A 21,454-nucleotide genomic window follows, 5' to 3' on the forward strand; every position below is an offset into this window, starting at 1 on the left:
GCTGCATTATTTATTTTGTTGTTGTTGTTTTGGCCACAGAAAGAAGCTAAAAACATCTGACTTTTAAAAATTGTTGTGATGAACAAAGGATATACAGTGCATCCAGAAAGTATTCACAGCGCTTCACTTTTTACACATTTTGTTATGTTACAGCCTTATTTCAAAATGGATTAAATTCATTTTTTCCCCTCAAAATTCTACACGCAATATCCCATAATGACAAAGTGAAAAAAGTGTGTTTACAATTTGTGCAAATATATTAAAAATAAAGAACGAAAATATAACACGTACATAAGTATTCACAGCCTTTGCTCAATACTTTGTTGAAGCACCTTTGGCAGAAATTACAGCCTCAAGTCTTTTTGAGTATGATGCTATAAGCTTGGCTCCTATTCTTGGGCAGTTTCTCCCGTTCTTCTTTGCAGGACCTCTCAAGCTCCATCAGGTTGGATGGGGAGCGTCGGTGCACAGACATTTTCAGATCTCTCCAGAGATGTTCAATCAGGTTCAAGTCTGGGCTCTGTCTGGGCCTCTCAAAAGACATTCACAGAGTTGTCCCGAAGACACTCCTTTGTTATCTTGACTGTGTGCTTCGGGTCGTTGTCCTGTTGGAAGATGAACCTTCGCCCCAGTCTGAGGTCCAGAGCGCTCTGGAGAAGGTTTTCATCAAGGATGTCTCTGTACATTGCTGCATTCATCTTTCCCTCCATCCTGACTAGTCTCCCAGTTCCTGCCACTGAAAAACATCCCCACAGCATGATGCTGCCACCACCATGCTTCATTGTAGGGATGGTATTGGCCAGGTGATGAGTGGTGCCTGGTTTCCTCCAGACATGACGCTTGGCATTCAGGCCAAAGAGTTCAATATTTGTTTCATCAGACCAGAGAATTTAGTTTCTCCTGGTCTGACAGTCCTTCAGGTGCCTTTTGATAAACTCCAGGTGGGCTGTCATGTGCCTTTTACTGAGGAGTGTCTTCCGTCTGACCACTCTACCATACAGGCCTGCTTGGTGGAGTGCTTCAGAGATGGTTGTCCTTCTGGAAGGTTCTCCTCTCTTCACAGAGCAACGTTGGAGCTCTGTCAGAGTGACCATCGGGTTCTTGGTCACCTCCCTGACTGAGGCCCTTCTCCCCCGATCGCTCAGTTTGGCCGGGCGGCCGACTCTAGGAAGAGTCCTGGTGGTTCCAAACTTCTTCCATTTACGGATGATGGAGGCCACTGTGCTCATTGGGACCTTCAATGCCACAGAAATGTTTCTGTATCCTTCCCCAGATCTGTGCCTCGATACAATCCTGTCTCGGAGGTCTACAGACAATTCCTTGTACTTCATGGCTTGGTTTGTGCTCTGACATGCTCTGTCAACTGTAGGACCTTATATAGACGGTGTGTGTCTTTCCACATCATGTCCAATCAACTGAATTTACCACACGAGGACTCCAATCAAGTTGTAGAAACATGTCAAGGATGATCAGTGGAAACAGGATGCATCTGAGCTCAAGGCTGTGAATACTTGTTTTTTTTTCGTTTTTTTTTTTTTTTCGTTTTTTATTTTTAATAGATTTGCAAAAAATAAAAAAAACGTTTTTCATGTTATCATTATGTGTGTAGAATGTTGAGGGAAAAAAATAATTTAATCAATTTTAGAATAAGGCTGTAACCTGCCAAAATGTGGCAAAAGTGAAGTGCTGCAAATACTTTCCGGATGCACTGTAAATCAACACCATTCAGACTTTTCAGTGTTTTTGGCCACTTGACAAATATCTCCAGTATTCCCTGTCATTTTAGCTCTGTTTTTGGTCTCAACCACCTCTTGAGAGATAATGCTCCACTTTGTTCACCAGCTCGGGGCTAAATTTGAATGTTTTTCATTGGGTGCTAGATTTGTAGCATACAACGGGCTTTTTAGAGCTATTTTTGTCAGAAGCATTCAACTGTTTAGGTTAGGAAAACCAAAACAAGCAGCTGAAAGGATAAAAAGATCTTTAGCTTAATAACTAGCTGTAGCTTTTGTTTTGCCTTCTGTATCTGTAAACAGGTTGGTAAGAGACGGGTACAGCAGGGTCAGCTGATAATTCTGTTGGTATCACTAAACTTTGTCCATTTGAAACATTTATTTCATAGTTTATATAAAAGTAAAAAAGAGTAAGATGTTAAAGTTATCTTTTGAATGGACCCTTTCAGGGTATTACTATATAACACTTTAGCAATGGATTATTTTTGTGAAAAAAAAAGTGAAGGAGAGCATATATGTTTCTTTGTGAAATGTTTGCGGAATAACAGTATCAATGAGTAAAATATTAGCATGTTAGCATGGAACGTACAGTGTCATTGAAATTAGTTACATCTTTTACAATTACTGTCCACCACTAGTTCTGCTTCTCTACAACTTTTCACTGACAGCAAAACGTTCTGCTGTTGTAAAATGGCCTTTTTGGTTTAAAGGTAATTTCATTAAAAAAAAAGATTCAACACTCATTGAAAGAATTTTATTCTGTCAAAACATGATTTAGCAGAGAAGTAGTCCCATTAGCGCACGCTTATATATATATATTAAGACAAGTATCAACAATTCATATACTAAGATAAAAAAAATTATTTTAATTGTGTAAATATACACACAGCTGTCAGGGATTCTATTTAAAGTGTGCTAAGAATGAACTCTCAATCTACAAATAAACAAACCAGAGAAGGCATTAATTATTCCAATAAATAAAACCATTAAAAGTTGGAAAACAGTTCTCTTCTTAGCAAGTCTGGAATTGGAGACGGTGCAGTAAATACCAAAACAATGGTATTTTTAATTTAATCTTTTCACCTTCCAGCTGCAGCTCATCTACCAGTTGAATACATATTTCTGCAATTACAGAACACATTAAAAATGATAAATAAGTTGGAAGGAGGACAGTTTTATGTCTGTAATTTTGAATGAGCCCTCGCCTCTTTGATCTTTTGTTTGGTTGAACGTCAAAACAAATTTCTTAGTTTCCTCGTTAATTACACAGCTCGTGATGTTATTTAAATATGATGTGTGGGCAGTGTTTCTCTCCTCTGATGTGTGTTTTCTGCACTTTTTACCCCATTTTATAGACAATTTCCTGCCAGGAAACAATGCCTGAGAGTGGGCATGGCAATGTGAAGGATGTTTGACAGTTGTGACTATTACTCAACATTCAACAGGAGTAATTAAATTCAACATTGTTCTTTACAAGTGGGCAATTAACGGTTAGGACGCTCATAAGTGCAACGAGGGCTCTGTCTGACTTTGTAAATCTGTGAATGCCCCCCCTCCACCACCACCCACATCCTATCTGCCTCCTGTCTGACTCTCAGGAGCAGTACGTGTTCATCCATGATGCCATCCTGGAGGCCTGTCTGTGCGGAGAGACTGCCATCCCTGTGACTGAATTCGCTCTCACCTATAAGGAGATGCTGAAGGTCGACCCTCAGAGCAACACGTCCCAGCTCAGAGAGGAGTTTCAGGTAAAGACCCATCCGGGCAAGACGAACTTGATGACAGGAGGTAGGGGATCAGATATTCCCTGTGCTTCCTGGTCATTTTAATCATCGTTCCAGATGGAAGTTTAACACTTCTGCTGCTGTGTTTTGAAAAGGCATCACCCCATATTGAATCCAATTATTCATTGTTTGAAAAGTTCACGATTCAAATGGTGCAAACTAATACAGCAGCAAGAATAGTATCTTACTTTGTAAGGGTAGTTTGTAGGTAGAGTGTGTGCACAGCCAAACAGTAGCTTCTTACCTTTTCTTTTGTCTGTAGGTGTAAATACGTGTTGAATCAGAGTTCAATGAACAAAATGCTTCCAAGCTTTTAGTCTTGTTCAGAAAAAATGTTTCGGGCTTGAAGTCAGTGAAATTCAGCAGGACAAACCAAAACAGGGAAAAGTAAACACTACGAAACTTCCATGAAACTGCTTAGATATTGGAGAGAAGTTATCCGGTGATATATTCTGTCCATCCATGGATAAATTACAAAGGGGAACTGTTGATTCAGCTACTTTTAATGTCTCTGTAATTTGTCAAAATGTAAATAAATGCTGTCCTCAAAGAGAAGTACTTTCCTGTAGCTGACATTAAAACAGCAAGTTAATGAGACTAAAGCTGTCTCAATTCACAGAATTTTTTTAGAGCACTTACTTCTGAAGTGTGTGACTTTAGACAGGGTAGCGTTATCTCAGACCGCACACTGCAATATGTAAATATACCACTTGCTACCATGTCTGCAAATGAACATGGTTTCGTGCCCTCTGATGGTTTTTGTCCACCAGCAGTATAGCAGTACTTAGTGAACACTTGTGTCATAGTATCGTGCAGCGTTCGCTCCACCTTCTACACCTTCCTCAGTGGCCGCAGTTTAAAAACAGATCAGGGGTCCCTCTCTTTCCGCTACGTAGCCATGATGGCAGCCATTGAGGGCATTCAGTGCCGGCGGCTCTTTAAGGCCACACATTGGTGCTTAGAACGAAATGCTAACCTCATCATGCTAACAAGTAACATTACAGATGCTCTGTAGATATGTAGATATGTTTTCTGTTTGTCAGCATGGCAGCATTAGCTAATTGTTACCTTAAGATGTGAGTAGTTGGACGTTGAACATAAATTATTGGACAAACTGAAATTTCAACCTGATGATAACACTAGAGTCACTGACATTCATCCCCTGGACATCATACATGTCTGTACCAGATTTAATGGTATTCCAAACTTGAATGTCACAGTTTTGAAATCCATCTGGTATTCAGCTCTTGCCTGTGTGATGTTTAGTAAAGTCGGTTCATTAGCCAATAAATAAATGACCCACACTAAGCAGGAATTTGATGGGGATTTTTTTTTGCAATGTAACAATGTGACAACACATAAACACACAACTGTAAATTAATATTTAATGCGTGACAACACTTCACCATGTAGAGAAAATTGCAGTTCCACATTTAAACTGTCAGAACAGTTGCAGTTGTATCGTTCCCTTTCTTCGATATAAACTATAACTTCAGTGAACTCAGCTCAGCTTTTACTAAAATCACTGCCCGGCATCCTAAAAAGTCAGACAACAATGAAATGTCCAAAACCTGCACTCACTTCTCTTATTTTCTACAGGCCTTGCCCCTACTTGACTTTTTTTTCGTTGTTAAATAAATGTGCAGCTTTAGCTTTTACCTTTTTAACACATGTTGTGTTTGGACTGCTGCTCCTTATTATGAAAATCCTCTGGCTGTTAGAAATAAATTGCTAGTTAGCATGAGAGCGAGGCTGAATATGCTTTCCTAACCACATTCAGCGAATGCAGCAGCCTTTTTTAATGTGGACATTTATGTAATATTATTACTTTGCCCAGTTAATTGCAGTTATTAGTGTTTTATTGATTGGCAACCTTTTCAGAATAATTAGAAGTCCTCTCCTACACATGCAGCACAGCTCTCCTCTCTCAGTGCCGATCACGAGTTGTCCAATCAGAGCTGCAACTTGTTACTGACACGTAATATTCCAGTTACAAGTTCATTTTAAACCAATGGGGTTTATGAAGCAAGTGAGATAATCAGTTCATAAAAAAATTCCATTGCTTGGTAATATGCTTATTCATAATGTATGAGAATGTGTTAAACGCGTTTTTACCCATGAAGCCCCGCTGGCGTTCACACTGATAACAACTGTTTTTTAAAGTTTCCAGGAGATGATTGGAGATGGTTGTGCTGGTCAAGTGTTGACGGTCGGGCTGCTTGTGTAGAGAGTATTTGCATCGCCTCTGTCCATCTCTCTTTGATCCCATTTCTGTTCCGCTGTGTCTGTCTCCTCTTATCTCAATCTTCATTCTCCTTCTTTCACTCTATCGCTGCATCTAAACTGTGAACACACTCTCAAACACACATGCCGACCTTTTCTAATTATCTCCTCCTTCTCCTCTCCGTCACTGTCCTCCTCCTCCGCCCTCCTCAGACTCTGAACTCCGTGACTCCTCACCTGGACGTGGAGGAGTGCAGTATCTCTCTGATGCCCAGGAACCGTGAGAAGAACCGCAGCATGGACGTGCTGCCGCCGGACCGCTCGCTGGCCTTCCTTGTCACCGCCGAGGGCGAGACCGGCAACTACATCAACGCGGCGCTCGCCGACAGCTTCCTCCGGCCCGCCGCCTTCGTGGTGACGCCGCACCCGCTGCCCGGCACCACCACCGACTTCTGGAGGCTCGTGTACGATTACGGCTGCACCTCCGTGGTGATGCTCAACCAGCTGAACCAGTCCAACTCTGCATGGGTAAGAGAAGAGATGAAACTGTCAGATCCTGGAGATAGAAATAATTTTATTATCAATCTCATAAGCTTGAGCTCTATTTTCTAACTTATCAGCCCGCCACTTATAATGAAGCCACGGGTGACATTCAATCCCTCTGCGCGACAGCATTTGAATCACAGCAGGACTTTGATTAGTGCCATGCAGAGCATTCCCATACACTTATTACTGCAGTGGGTATTTTCACACCTGCATGTTTAAGTGCGGTTAAATCCGACTCTGGTTTCTTTTCCCCTCGGTGCCATTCGTTTGGCAGGTGTGAACACAGTAATCACACTTAAGTGCGGAACAACACAAACACTGAGAACCTTGAGAGGAGGTCTCGGATCCAAATGAACTGTGGAGCGGTTCGTTTGTGGGAATGTGATCCGACATCGATCCGTCCCGGGCAGCAGGTGTATTCCACTAGTTCAAGTCTGACGGCAGCAAGTCTTCTGTGCAAAGTGTGAAGCCGTAGATTACTTTCTAGAGGTTTCCTCAAAGTGTATTCAACATCGGTCTAGTATAGTTTTGCCTTGCGTATTATTATTATTATTATTGTTAACAGCTATGAGCAACTGCCAACTCTGCTGTTGCTCCGCGGTCAAGTCCACAGCGACAGTTCCCTCACAGAAACATGCATGAGTCCAGAACACAAGAGCTTTTTTTCTTCCTGTATTTAATTTCTCGCTCCCACCTCAGATACATCTGACCAATACGTTCTCACATGGTTTGTAGTGATCCATGTTAGTTCTTGGGTTTTATTTTTGTGCAAAGAAACTAAACTAAGGGGAAAACACTTCAAGTGGACAAACTCATCAACTAATGAGGACCAGAGCAAACAAAATGTAGGTTTTAAAACTCCCTAAAGTACTTAAATACTTTTTGGGCATTGCAAAAAAAAAAAATTAATACAAGTCTAAATATTGAAAATTTAAAAAAAAAGGTTTAACTTTGATGTCATGATTTTGGGTACTTTTCCACCAAAGGTTCCAGGAAAATTGTAGACCAGGAAATTTCCCACAAGTCAAAGTTCTTTTTAGTACAGTGTGATGTGTGCTTCCACAGCAGAAAGCCACAGTGAGATGAAACAAATTAGTCTGCTGATATATCAGAAGCACAAAGCTCTGAAATTTCCTCTGAAAGTCATCCTTTGGAAAAAAAAAATCAAAGCTTGAACTTCAGCATTGCTCCACAGGTCATAAAATCTCTGTTCCATCCTGAATAAAGGGCGAGTTTCCACCGCTGGAACCCTTCCTGTGGAACAGGAACCTTTGAAGGAAATGTATTTTCTGAGAAGTTTTACCCCCAAAAACAGTCACAGCTCAGAGGCTGTAGTGCTTTCTGGAGGTTCAGGAACTTGGGTGGGGGTTACAGTGGTGAAAGTCACTGACCGTTTCCGCCAGCATTCATGGCCGCTGTGCACACGAGCTGCGGTCCGTATCACATACGAATTATTTGTACGTTTAGTACGACTGCAACTACTATGTACTGTTGCATGTAGTATGTATATGATTGGAATATACTGCTTCATCATGAAAATGCACCTTGAACTTTGACCCTTTTGGTCATATCTGTCACGAGCCGTAGCGATTTGGAACGACTACGGTTCCTTCTTCTTCTTCTTCTTCTTCTTCTTCTTCTTCTTCTTCTTCTTCTTCTTCTTCTTCTTCTTCTTCTTCTTCTTCTTCTTCTTCTTCTTCTTCTTCTTCTTCTTCTTCTCCTCCTCCTCCTCCTCCTCCTCCTCCTCCTCCTCCTCCTCCTTCTTCTTCTTCTTCTTCTTCTTCTTCTTCTTCTTCTTCTTCTTCTTCTTCTTCTTCTTCTTCTTCTTCTTCTTCTTCTTCCTTTTGTGGGCGGAGCATCAGCACCCCCAACTCTCTCTGCGGCTCAGTCATTGTCAAGTATTCTCCACCGCCCAGATGATTGTGGGTCAGAACTGCCAGAGTAGCATGCTGGCCTGCATACTGCAAAATATGACAAGATGTAGTAGAACATCCTGGTACTTTTGGCATCCTACATTTCACATACTATGTATCGGGGCGTACTAAATCTTTGTCTGGCATACTAAATAGTTTGGTGATACGGATGTTGGAATGCAGGGACAGTCTGGATTGTTGGTTAAAAAAAACTCGATTATAGCTGCAGCTAAGGATTATTTTTATTCAGTTAGCTTATTTTTTTTTATTTTTTTATTTTTTTTTAAGATAACAGAAAATTATGACAAAATAATGACAAATGTCCATCACCTTCCCTCAGAGCCAGAGGTGTCCAGGCTGTAGCTCAGCGAACAGCAGCACATTCTCATACATGAGAAGCTGGAGGCAGTAAATGTGTCACTTGCTATACTGTCCTGTCACTCCAAATACTGTCAAATCAAGAAAAGACAAGCACAAAGACAATCTGCTGCAGCGCTACTTGTAATCACAGATAGAGGCCTGCTCATGAACGTCATAGTAAATAAAGAAGACTGCTCAAATGGCCGTTCCCTTTATTGTCTCGTGTGGACGGTCGTCGTGCCGACATGTCATCCGTATCTCACTTTCCTTCAAATACAACATGAATGTGAGTCACAGCGTAGTGTGTGTGTGTGTGTGTGTGTGTGTGTGTGTGTGTGTGTGTGTGTGTGTGTGTGTGTGTCTGGGGTTATCAGATGTCTGGCCTTCGAATGGTTCTCTAGCACCAAGCTTCACACCGCAGTCCCTTTGTAGGGGCTGTCATGGCATTAACATGTTCTTATCGTTCTTTGTCTCCGTGTGTGCTCATGCGTGGGTTTGTTCTGCCGTCTCCCTATCGCCGCTCTGTCACCGTGTCATGTCTCATTCCTGCTCAACATTTCCAGCATGCCTGTCAGCTACAGCCTGTCCTTCTTCTTCTGTCACTCTCCTCTCCCTCTTCCTCCTCCTCGTCATCCCTCGCTACCAGTGGATTAACAGTTCACCCCCCCCCCGTCCCCTTTTCCGCCCCCCTTTTCCGATGTACACGCTCAGTTTGTCCTCCTGAGTTGGGGCTGCCTGTCTCCTGTCTGGATGTATAAATATTTATCTCCCCTCCTGCCCAATGTCACCTGTTAATACCCTTCTGTCAGGGTGAAATGCCGTTATCACTTCCTACTCCAGGGGTCTGCTCAACCCCAAAGTCACCGCGGAGCACGTCAGCATGTCAGCGCCGCTCCCCTGTATGTCCCCGTCCCCTCTCCTCGTGACCTGGGGGGGGGGGTGTGCATCTTTGAAGCGGTGGTGATGGGAGATCTTGGCTCTCGCGTGCATCCAAACCTCTCAGCTAACTTACTGTTTATCTCCCCCAGGCAGAGCCAAGGTGTCTTACTCCATTAATTTATAATGTGCTAATGGTAATGATTTGGACTTATGAATAATTCAAGCGAGGTGACCGCGGCTTATGTGGAGGATTGTTTCCAGGCATGAGTGTTTTTTTTTTTGTTGCTCGTTTAATTTACGGTTGCTATTTGTAGATAATCATTGTCATTTAGGCTAATTGCCTCTGCTGTCAATACTCAGGTGTCTTGTTACTGGCTTCACCACCACTGGCTGCTGACATAATGATTTGTTCTGCCTCTAGTAAGTGTGGCCTAACGACCCCCCCCCCCCAATCTCCCAGCCTTGTCTGCAGTATTGGCCTGAACCAGGGCTGCAGCAGTTCGGGCCCATGACGGTGGAGCTTCTGTCCAGGACGGCCGACGATGACGTCATCATCCGTCTCTTCCGGGTCCAGAACATCACACGGGTAAGTGGAACCATCACAAAAAGCCTCAGGAGTCAACACATTTTTACGATAAATATAGATGCGATGGACACAAAACCGAACGCAATCCAAACGCTGAATTTGAGTGCCATTCCTACCTTAGCTTGATGTTCTGTCTGAACAGTCAAAAACAGGTAACAAGTTCTGTTAGCAACAATAATGAAACTTGATTTTAGTTTTTAATTTTTAGCTGATGATTTCACTCATTATTTTTTACAGATTTTGTCCAATATTTTTGACAATTTCACCTTTTTAGATGTTAAAACACTGAACCATGTCAGCAAACATCGGGCTAATAGCAGCCCCGGTAAGTGCCCCCACATTTTAGAATAGATCTGTTGTTCTGCCACAAATTTACAGAAAGACACTCCCAGACATCTAGTTTTAAAAATATTGTGTCCATTACATGAAAAAAAAAAATATTTTCCTTTTTTTTGTTTCTCAAGCTGTTCTCATCCCAGATTGTCCAATGATACTGTTTGTTTCACAGCCCGGTGGTCTCAGAGTCACACAAGGTGCTTTAGGTTTTAGTATAAAAAACAAAGCCATCATGATCAAATGATAACAAAAAGAAAAAAGATAGCAAACATGCTCATCCGGTTGCTTTGCTGTGTTTTTAGCAGGTAACGACGGTGATAGAAAAAAATGCTGAGTGCCGACATGAATCTTTGTTTGTAGCTTTATTTGAAGAATTCTGTTTTTAATTAGTCTTTGCTTCGTCGTTTACTTCCTATGAACCCTACAGGTTCATTCTCACAGCCATGTTAAGCAGGTTTAATTCAAACAGGATCGATATTTGTGGCAAACTTGATATCCAGTTATCCAGTTAACAATCATAACCATTGTCCCTTAGGAAGTTATAATCTCTGTGTTTGAACAGACAAACAGAGACAAAGTTTGCTTTACATTTTGGGTTGTGTATCCTCAACAGTCAGTGTGACGGACTGCGGTTTTTCTGACTCCTGACATTGACTTCGTGGTTTCACCTCAACTTCCTAAAAGTGGAGTTTCTGCTGAGACAGGGTTAGAAAAGAATTGACTGAACTCTGTGGTCATTTATTAGTGTGTACTGGGCTTTCTAGCTGTGCTAACTGTGCATCTGCTTACAGCCTCAGCATCAACTAAAGGTAACAGATTAATATAAATTAATAAAAATGTATTCTGTAAACAAAAGTAATATTGTAGTGGCTAATCAGGCAGATTTATCAGCTAGCATGAACGATATTTCTAACAGTAGTGTGGGTATTTCTGCTGAAGCAGCCCATTTTTAATATATAACACTGTAGGAGACCTTAGATTTCTGTAAATTCACAGTTTAGTGACATCCAACATCATCATCTGAAGGTTTTCATGTGATTTTACACGTTTCTTTGATTTTGTCCACTATACCTTATCATAAGGAGGCAGTAGAAGGACCATAGACTGTATATACAAGTGGACGTAGATTCAGGGTTCGAAAAATGAGACTCATCTGGAAGTTGCATAAGCTGCGATACCGCCAAGTGCCACTAGAGCTTAGCTCCAAAAATCCTCCAGCTCCATACACTCACATTCAACTTCTCTCATAAAACTCTCTCTCATAGAACTTTTTTCCATGAGTTATCTCTGTGTTGCTAGCAGAAGTCGCTCTTTCTTATTAGTTTCCTGCCAGTCAGTCTGGAAAATAAACCTCAAAAATCTGTGGTTTTTTTTTTTTTTTTTTTTTTTTTGGGGGGGGGGGGGGAGGCGTGTCTGTTTGATTGACATGCCTGTGGTGCAGTCAGGTTACAGCTATCGGTGGGCAAGGTGTAGTATCGCCAGGTTTCCAATCAGATCAAGTCAAAGCCACCCCCCTCCCACACCCTCCAGCTCGTCCTAATATGGTCACTTCCTGCTCCAAACCGCTCCAAACTAGCAAGATAGCGGCAGGCAAAATCCAAACTCGAGGCTTCATAATGGCCGTTCAAAAACCAATGGATGACATCACTGCTGGTTGCCACTTCAGCAGGACAGACACAAATACTGTAGATTTTACAGTGTTGTAATTTAACCAGCATCCTCCTCGTGGTGAAAGCGCCTGGTTAAAAATAAACATGCTAAGTTTTCCTCATGAACCCGGTTCATGTTCTCAACAGTGTCTAAACGCTTTTGACTTGATGAAAGAATGTAATTGCCGTCTTCGTAGTAAAAAAAGAAACATTAAGATCCGAGTGTAAACTCTGCATCACTCTTTACTGCCTCGATTTGGCGGCTTGACAGAGTTAATTGCTACAATTGCTGTTTTAAATGCTTCATTTTCTTCTGAAATGACATGTTTTTACTTTCATATTGGATATGGACAAAAACTCTGGTTGTGGTCGCGCCTCAGTAAAAGCACTGCCGCTGCTCTGTGTTGCTGTTGGAAAGCATTTCCTGGCACGGAATCAATTGTTTTATTTTTAAGAGGGTTAATGAAGCCTGATATTAGTATAATGATTCAGAACGGTGACCGAGGTCCCAGCTGGCATTCCTTCTTTCCAGTGGTCAAACTAATTTGCAACATAATAATCCTACTTTCAACAAAGCAACTGTATCAACAATATGATGATGTTATTAGCCTCATGCAGGCCTGATCTGTTTAATAAGCAGAGGTGCTTTTATTTGGTTTTGTCTGAAGCAATCAACAATTACAAAGAGATGGGTCTGTATTTGATCATTTCCAATATTTGACTGAAAAATATGTATCATTGTTTGGTTGGGAGTCTGGTGCTGTGTTCCAAATGGTGTACTTGTGTACTAACACTCATGGGTTTGAGTGCATCAGTTTGTTCACACTGTCAAGTACAGAAACATGCAGTGAACTACAAGTACCAGGATGATGCACTAAAATCGGTCCAAAAAAGAAGTGTGACATGGTGGACACTTTTTAACCCAAATGGTCGCCATCTTAGGGGCTACAGACGTAAAGAATTTTCAAATTAAGGCGTCTGCAGTAAGCAAGAATTTATTTTGTACCTCTTGCTTCTGAACAGAAGAATCAGTGTGTTTATCGAGTATGTTACGCAGAAGGCAAAAAAAAAACATCTTAATTTCTGGGTAAAATAATTCAAGCTGCAGATATTTCATCGGGTGATGTGGTCACATGTTGAGGTTATTTCCGGTCAGTGCAGAGTGGCAATGTGCGATTTAAAACAACACTACCCTGTCAAAATTCCTGCACTACACAAGAGTCCTAACATGTGAGAGCACTATCTGCTAGTGCACTAGGGAAGTATGTCATTTGGAATACAACGTTTGTGTTTACTCATATCTGGGTTACACCTCTCCCTTCACCTCAGTAGCTCCACCGTAGTGGTCTGTAGGTTGTAGGTTGTTCCAGCAGCTAGTCGAGCAGATCTGTCCTTGTCATTAAGCCTCCTTTTACCTGACAAACCCTCCTAGCTCTAGTGCCCACTTACCTCTCCCACGCGATGGCCTAAACCTCCCCTGTCAGTACCCCCGTCACTCTCCCACTCAGCCCCTCAATTATCTTGACACAATGTCAGAAACTGTTCCCACATGGCCTCTCTGCAGGATCCTGAGGAGACAGACACCACGGAGCAGGACACCGATAGACTCTGTCCCGAACAGGTATTCTGTTGTCCAATAGATATAGAAAAGGTGCTATAAGTAGCAGTGTTACCAAAATGGTATAATAAGTGTAACAAGTCACAGCATTGTTTAACTTCTACATCACACCAATGGCATTGTTAATACCTGTGTTCTTCCAAATCAAAGGTACCCTGTTTGACTAGAGGCTCTTTGGAGCAGTGTTTTTAGCAGATCCCTGCTTATGTACATTTATGAGGTCATACATACACGCTCGAGTAAACAGTACGCAGGATTTCATGTTATGTTATCGACCACTGGTGGTGTTTTGAAACTTAGTAAGGGAGGAAGAAAACCGTAAACATGGACGTAAACATGGTAGGTTTCAAAAAATGTATTTAAAAATCTGCTTTAATGTTTTATGGAGGTAGAAATTTGTGCCAAATTCAACATTTTGTTTCAGTGAGAAAAACTAGATATAAATATAACTGATTATTTCTGGAAAATAAAGAAGAAAAGAAACATGAAACAATATCCTTTAGGGGGCCATTTCCCACAATCCATTAAGCACGCCCTCGCAGTCTTTGGCCTTATGAAAAGTGTAAAAAAAAAGTTGACCCTCAGTTCAATGTGTGCCGGAGGAACAAACTCCTTTCTGATCTTTGTACTGCAGAGTAAGTGCCTGCCGAGGAACGAGGATGTATGTTAGGTTAAGTGCACCCTGGCATTTTACAACCCAGAAATTGTTTTGTTGACAAACTCACAATCTGCTGAGGTGGCAGTCAAACAAGTAACAACAAGTAAGTCTGAGACATTTTTCAGAAAACCAAACATGTATGTTTTTTAAGCTGCTCCAATCAATATTTTGATATTAATGGATCAGGTGACTGTGTGTCATGTTTTCATCGTGACAAACTAACACATGACTATAACCCAGCTCTGCAGCCACCCTCAGCCTCAGCTGTACAGGACTGTGCAGTGCCTCTTCCATTGTTTTGGTTTTTGAGCCCAAACCTTTGCTTTTTTTGTATCCCCTTCATCACCTTCACCACACAGCAATGTTCAACAAAAGAAGCACTCTAATACACCTGTTGTGTGCTGTTTGTCCAGCACCAAACTGCACATACAGAATTAGCAAATAGTAGATGAACAGTGAAACATTCAGTGGCTAAATATATTTTTGTAAGGAGTTTTTTTTAAGTCCAAAGAAGAGCTTAAAGGAGAGTAAATATTGGATTTAAATTCCCCAGGTGGCAAGAAACACAACTAGATGATGAACAGTGTTGCTCCATTAGTGCAAGAATGTTCAAATGAGCTAAATTTGGCTACAGGAAGTTACAAAAAGTTGCAACTTTTTAGAAAAACATCAGTGTGCATCTTCCTGCGCTGCCCCCCAGTGGCCAAAAGCGATGAATCCGGCTTTAGGAAATCAATATGGAAAAACAGTTTTCAAAAGAGTGACATGAACTGTGAATGAAAATGTAACATGCATATTTGTAATGCATAAAAATATACTTTCATTCAAAGGATGATTAAAAATCCATAAATAATTTTAAATAGTTGGGATTCTTGGTTGCGTTGACTTGACTCCTTCGTTTTTAACATTTAGTTTTGGGGGCTCTATGTTTACATTAGTTTTGTTAATATCTGAGTGGTATCTCCCATCCATTGCAACTTTAACCTCTTTAGAGGTTAGAAAAAAAACCAAACAGAAGTCGAACAGCTTTGAACTCTCTGGTTGATCAATCTTTAAATGAGTTTTGAAAAATGAAACTCCTCTCACTGATTCTTCCCCTCTTCCCTCTTCTTCCTAGCTCCAGGAAGGTCAGCTCGTGGTGCGTCACTTCCAGTTCCTGCGCTGGTCTCCGTATCGCGACGTGCCCGACTCCAAGAAAGCCTTCCTCAGCCTGTTGGCTCAGGTTCACAACTGGCAGAGGGAGTGTGGGGAGGGACGCACCGTCGTCCACTGCCTGTGAGTCTGTTTACATACACCACACACACAGTGTCAGGTCGCTATACTTAAAGAAAAGAAAAGAAAAGAAAAGAAAAGAAAAGAAAAGAAAAGAAAAGAAAAGAAAAGAAAAGAAAAGAAAAGAAAAAGCCTGAATGAGTGAAGTGTATTCAAACACCTACACTGTGTTTTTAATTTGTTGTTTATAATTAAGCACTATTACACAAGAGGTTGTGCTTCAACATCATTAATTGGCACAAGAGTGATGCGGTCAGGACCGAGTTCAGTGAGCATCTCTGTGTAATGTTGCGATATTGTGAAGAAATTTTCCTTAAAAATATAAAACTGTGTGATCTCCATTTCCATGGCAATAAATGGGGTTTGACTAACAACTGGTAACGTCATGTAATGCATGAGATGCAATGCATCTCATGTAATGCATGCAATGTTTACTACTCCTTAGTAACGACCTAGCAACAGAGAGGATTTCTAGTCTATTTTTATGCTTTGGAGAGATCGTTGCTCAAACTGAATAAATAGAGCACATAGAAACAGTAAACTGCTTAGGTAGCTCAGTCTGGTTGTAACCAAGATATCTGCTGAAAAAAAGAAATCCATGGATCCATGTATTTTTAAGATAGTAGCGCTGGGTCACCTACTGATGAGACGATCCAAACCCAACAGGCTAACAATTCTCCAGAGGATGGTCAAATCCAAAAGTCAAAATGCATTGATAAAAGATAAATATAATAATTTCCAAATTTCATAACATGTTTTTATCTAACCAGATCTTCTTCTTCAATTCAAACAACCCAATACAAACTTTCAAAAGTCCAGTTGACCAATTAGATTTCTTGGTCAGAATTACTCGTTGTACAGTATAATGGCCTGTGAAGCTGCATAGTATACAGTCCATTTGATGTCCAACATTTATTAAAATGACATTTACAAGTATTATGAATTCAGCCATTCCTCATGAATTTGCCTCTTATGTAAAAAATCCTTTGAAAGAGCTCTGAGCGTCTCCTTTGAAGACTGGATGTTTGAATTTTTGGATCTCCAGTAGACTGATTTCTAATAAGATGCCGGACTGCATTCACAGTTTTCACCTTGCTACTGTAATTTAAAACTTGCCTTGTATGCATTTTGAAAAGTTCCTTCAGCATTGCAAAGTAAAAATTGACCATAAAGTATCTTTGCCTTATCGCCGTCGTCCATCTGCATGTCAGGGCCCTTTCTCCTCTGGAGGTCAGGCTGTGTAAGACATCTCACATCTGATTAGGTACCAGCTCTCGTATTTTAATGGGAACTTTTCTCAGATATTCATCTTGAAAGTCTGCCAGTTGGCCTTTTTCTGACAGCATGCTTGATCTGTGCTCAGTCAAACTGTGACATTTCACTCTGTAGCTTCCCCTCTGAGAGGCTGTCTGAGCTGCTGCACCACATCTTTATTAGGTCACTCATGTCTTTATGCTTCTTTTCTGTGTTTGTGTCTGTGTGTGTGTGTGTGTGTCTACTGGAGCAGGAATGGCGGCGGCCGGAGTGGTACTTTCTGTGCCTGCACCATGATCCTGGAAATGATTCGTCACCACAGCATTGTGGACGTGTTCTTTGCTGCCAAAACGCTGCGCAACTCGAAGCCAAACATGGTGGAGACAATGGTGAGCAATCTAAAGTCTCTGTCTGTCTTTACGTAGATCGTTAGACACTACTTCCTCCGACAGGAAAATAAAAGTGGAAGGAAGTCAGAGAAATGAAATAAACTACTACGCTGCATGTCTTTTACCATTGGTTTCACTTATTTCACATTACATACATATTCTGAGGTTATTGCTACTTCAGACCAAAGATTCACAATGAGATGATTTGAAACTTGTAGTTTCTCGTAATTCACCAGTCTGCAACAGTCTGAAATCTGCCAGTTTACACCGAACAGACAAGACAGTTTAACATCTCCACGGCAACGACTCGCTGTACTTCTGTTTTAACTGTCGGGATTTTTCGTGGCTGGAGAGCCGATAATTTGCAACACCTTAAAAACATGAATGAGGACAGTGACAGTGAGTTAAAGGTTGCAGTGGCATAATTACTGATAATGAAATGGTGAACATTTTTTTTTTTTTTTTAAAGAAGAAAGTTGAGACTGTGGGAGCACCCATGGGTGCGTTAAGAGAATACCCAGGGGGTGAATTTGAGCCAGAAGATCTCACATCTTTTTTTGGAGCAGTTTCATCGTCGGTGTCTCCTCTAATGTGCAGAAAATTAAAAAAAAAACATGTTCTAAAACTACCCACATGGGATTTAACAAGCTGAGTCAGCTGGTTCTAACACTGTGAACTGGCCAGTTCACAGTGTTAGAACTTTTCCCTGAAATGTTCAGAAACAGTGAAGTCTCATTCAGGATGTGCTTCATGCTTCAACTGAAACTCCAGGTGGTGCTGAACCATATGGTGACACTTTAGCTACAATACTAATTTTGTTTTGTTGCTATGTTTTTAGAGACTTTTTTTCATAACAAACTTTCGAGGCTAATTTTGCTTGCCGGCGTTCGGCCAAGTGTCTGGCCTTAGTTTGGTTTTCATTAGGTTCTGTCTGTTGAAGCAGTGGCTATAATTCAATTGTACAGTTCATGGGATTGGAACTTTTGACAGTCAGAGAGCCTGTCCTCGATGTCAATACATGTTTAGCCTGCTTCCAAATCTGTAACTCACCTCCCACACATGACAAGTTGTTCATTAATACAAATAGGTCTGCAGTTGTGCTCATCAATAGTTGTTTCTGTTGGACAAATTCAAAATAATTCTTACAAAACATCATTGTGAAACGTGCTGACAGCAACCGCTACTGCAGCTACGACGCTATTGTTTGTCTCGGGCCGAAACAAAATAACCTCCGATCCCAAAAAGAAATTGGTCAGTTTTAAAACAATGCTGAATTATAAAGTGAAACGGAAATATTTCAATTATAAAACTGAAACAAACTTGTTTAGCGCACATGTGGTCAATGCAGACGTTGCTAGCTACCTCCAGCTAACGTGGTTATAAATTGGCGTCATGTTCAGTATGAACACTTGATTTGAAATCATGCAGTGGTGATGGTATTTGCATCCCTGGCTTCATTTTGTTGTTATATAATTGTTTAAATGTACATAACATTATCAATTTTTAAATAATATTTAACATCAAAGACTGTAAACTTTGGAAAACTTTCTTCTGGCTCTGTCCAAAGATAATTCATCTGCCTGTCAATAGTTCTGAAGCTAATTAATTCACACTCTCTTTTTTTTTTTATCTGGTTTGATTAATCTGTACAAAATTAAAAGTTTGAAAATAACAACTTGTGGTTTTATGGGGGGGACATGTCTTGGCAGGACAGTGTGAATTCCTGGAGTCTTGTCATCTTTGGAGTTTGCCAGGCAGCATCAAATATTTCAGGATGTCAGACAGTTTCCAGCCAGAAAGTAGTCCAACACTCATCCCCCAATAAAATCACAAGTTGTCATTTTTGAAGTTTATTTTGTACACATGAAGGAAACAAGATAGTTCAGTTAATTTAAATTTTAATCAGTTCAAATATAAGCAGATTCATTATAATGGACATATGTGAACTGGGACACCCTGATGAGCTGTCTGGAGCTCAACATACCAAGCAACACTAAATAACACATTATCCAGCTTTTGAAAAGTGCATCTATTTTACAGTAAACATTTGACTGTAGACTGAACGAGACTCCCTGTTTCTCCAATCTAACTCGTGGCAAGAGAGCAAATAATTGTAAATAAACCAACCCAGTATCTCGGCAATATGTGAAATAGACACGCCCATCCACGACAGTAACACGTGAGATAGCCACGCTTTGGCCTGTCTACGCATGGAAGTTACATGTTTTGTAAGCGAGTAACTTACACGCATGTAAATGTCACATGACATGCGATCATGTGACCAAAGTCCTGCAAGGGAGGTTTTGAGACCAAGTCCAAAGAAAAAAATGTTGGCGGTATTAGGAGGAAGTAGGGGGGCATGGTGGCATTTGTTGAAACCAAGTGGCAATGTTTTCCCTGAGTTTTTTGTTTCCTAACACCAACCATGTTCTTCTTCTTAACCCCAACATTGTTTTGTTTTTTACTAACCCCAGCCATGCGCTTATTTCGTAACCACAACCATGTGTTTTTGCAAAAACGTACATTTTCCTGTAAATCAATTTTTTTTAATTTTCATTCACTTCAGGGAAACGTGTAACTTTTAACGCCTAAACAGTGTTAAGTGTGGCTATCTCACATTTTGATGTAGTGGACAGGCGTGTCTATTTCACGCTTTGCCATGATGGCGGGTTGAATAAACTACTCCCTTTAATGTAATTGCTGTATATTAGAGAGTTACTGGGGTAGATGTAGACAGAAGGTTGAAGGAAGGCGGGTCCACCAAGAACTAATTTACATCACAACATCTGATAATCTTGGTCACATGTTAAAAACCACACCTCTGTTCCGTTCCTAGGAGCAGTACCGGTTCTGCTATGACCTGGCCCAGGAGTACCTGGACTGTCTGGAGGTCAGATAGCACCAATCCCTCTCATCTCGTCCCTCCTGAAGGATATGGTCCAGATCCTGGATCCTGCATCCTGGATCTTTGCTCCTGCCTCTTTAGTCCATGTATACCGCTCTGGTTGTCTTCTTTGCCATGCGAGGATGTACCGTTGTCTGCCATAAAGGCCGGTTGAGAAAAAGATCACTGGACTACATGTAACATACGACTGACACCCTTTTTGCTTTTTCCTCGGCGCTCTGATCCACCCCGTACTGTTTCGTGCCACTTTACATCTGCCAAACCAGAGGACACCGACAGGAGTGGAGTTCATTTTGTAAGACCACTGTCGAGGCAGCCTGACTACCTGTTGTCCACCTCACCGACGGGATTTCCAAGAGCTCCGCTGTATCTTGCCTTACTATGAACAAACACTGAAAGGGAACTACAGTTGATGCCAACCACTGGGTGAAATTTTGTGTTTGTTTGTAACACTGTAAATGGTGCAATCTGCTGTTGGTGAACATCCCATGTTGTACTGTACTATATTTGAACTTTGTTAAGGGTGAGGCTGATGATTGAAAGGTAACTGAGGGTGAAAAAGAAAGCAGTCGGTCACATCCGATGGACATGTCTGTACAGTGGATTTGTCTTGGACCTATTTTCTCTTTATTTATTCTTCGTGTATATAGATGGTTTTTTCCTTCCCTCTGGTGTTTCTAGATGTTTTCAACGTCTTCTCAATGTGCCATTCTCTCTGTGTCTGTAAATGGGTTAGGGTTCAACATCTGCATGCCCAGTCTTAAGTGTTTCATTGCAGTGTGTGGCCCAAGTCTGCTTTAGGGTGGATTCAGTGACGTGAATCCCTCCGCTAGCCCTGAGAGAGCTCCATAACAATAACCACGTGTTGCTGTGAGAATACGGCAAAAAAAATCTGTCGCTTTCTAAATTTGTATTTATTCAATGTGTTTTATTTTCTAAATAGTGTATAAAACAGGAAAATAAATAAAGTATGCTGTTGCTTAACAGCCATGCTTTTTGGAGAGATTTATTGTACATCTACTGGACAAAGGCGGATGTAAGTGGGATGGGATTTGATTGGCCAGGCATGGTGCTCTACACTACCGCAGTCAGACTGTAATAGACAGCTGGTTTGTTAGCTTCTTTTTATCAATTACTTAATGGGCTTGGTGGAACCTTTGGCCCAGAAGCGTACTGTGATGTGCACAGAGCAGGGAGAAGCTTCGTGAGTACGTACCCCAAGTTTCCCCAAGCTTGATCAACATCAGCACCTGAGTTACACACATTTTTGTGAATATGGTATGTGTGCATTTGCAATTTCAACATCAGAAAATGCACATCAAATTTTGTGTCAAACTCAGGAAATCTAC

At 41.1% G+C, this 21,454-nt stretch overlaps 1 protein-coding gene across 4 annotated transcripts in view; it reads left to right on the plus strand.

The window, feature by feature from the left end:
• ptprua (protein tyrosine phosphatase receptor type Ua) overlaps nt 1-21,091 on the plus strand; it is a 233,957-nt gene extending 212,866 nt beyond the window's left edge. For all 4 annotated transcript variants that reach the window (XM_069711504.1, XM_069711505.1, XM_069711506.1 and 1 more), the window contains 6 exons: nt 3,332-3,481; nt 5,954-6,268; nt 9,899-10,024; nt 15,403-15,560; nt 17,065-17,200; nt 20,037-21,091. In XM_069711504.1, the coding sequence (XP_069567605.1) occupies nt 3,332-3,481; nt 5,954-6,268; nt 9,899-10,024; nt 15,403-15,560; nt 17,065-17,200; nt 20,037-20,099 (948 nt within the window). In that variant the 3' untranslated portion in view covers nt 20,100-21,091. The remainder of the gene's footprint in view (nt 1-3,331; nt 3,482-5,953; nt 6,269-9,898; nt 10,025-15,402; nt 15,561-17,064; nt 17,201-20,036) is intronic.
• Nucleotides 21,092-21,454: the final 363 nt, after the last annotated feature.

This window comes from Brachyistius frenatus, unplaced genomic scaffold (assembly GCF_029030835.1).
Source record: "Brachyistius frenatus isolate BFR_SWC_R1_liver_20210118 unplaced genomic scaffold, ASM2903083v1 Contig_101, whole genome shotgun sequence".
NCBI classification, from domain to species: domain Eukaryota; kingdom Metazoa; phylum Chordata; class Actinopteri; family Embiotocidae; genus Brachyistius; species Brachyistius frenatus.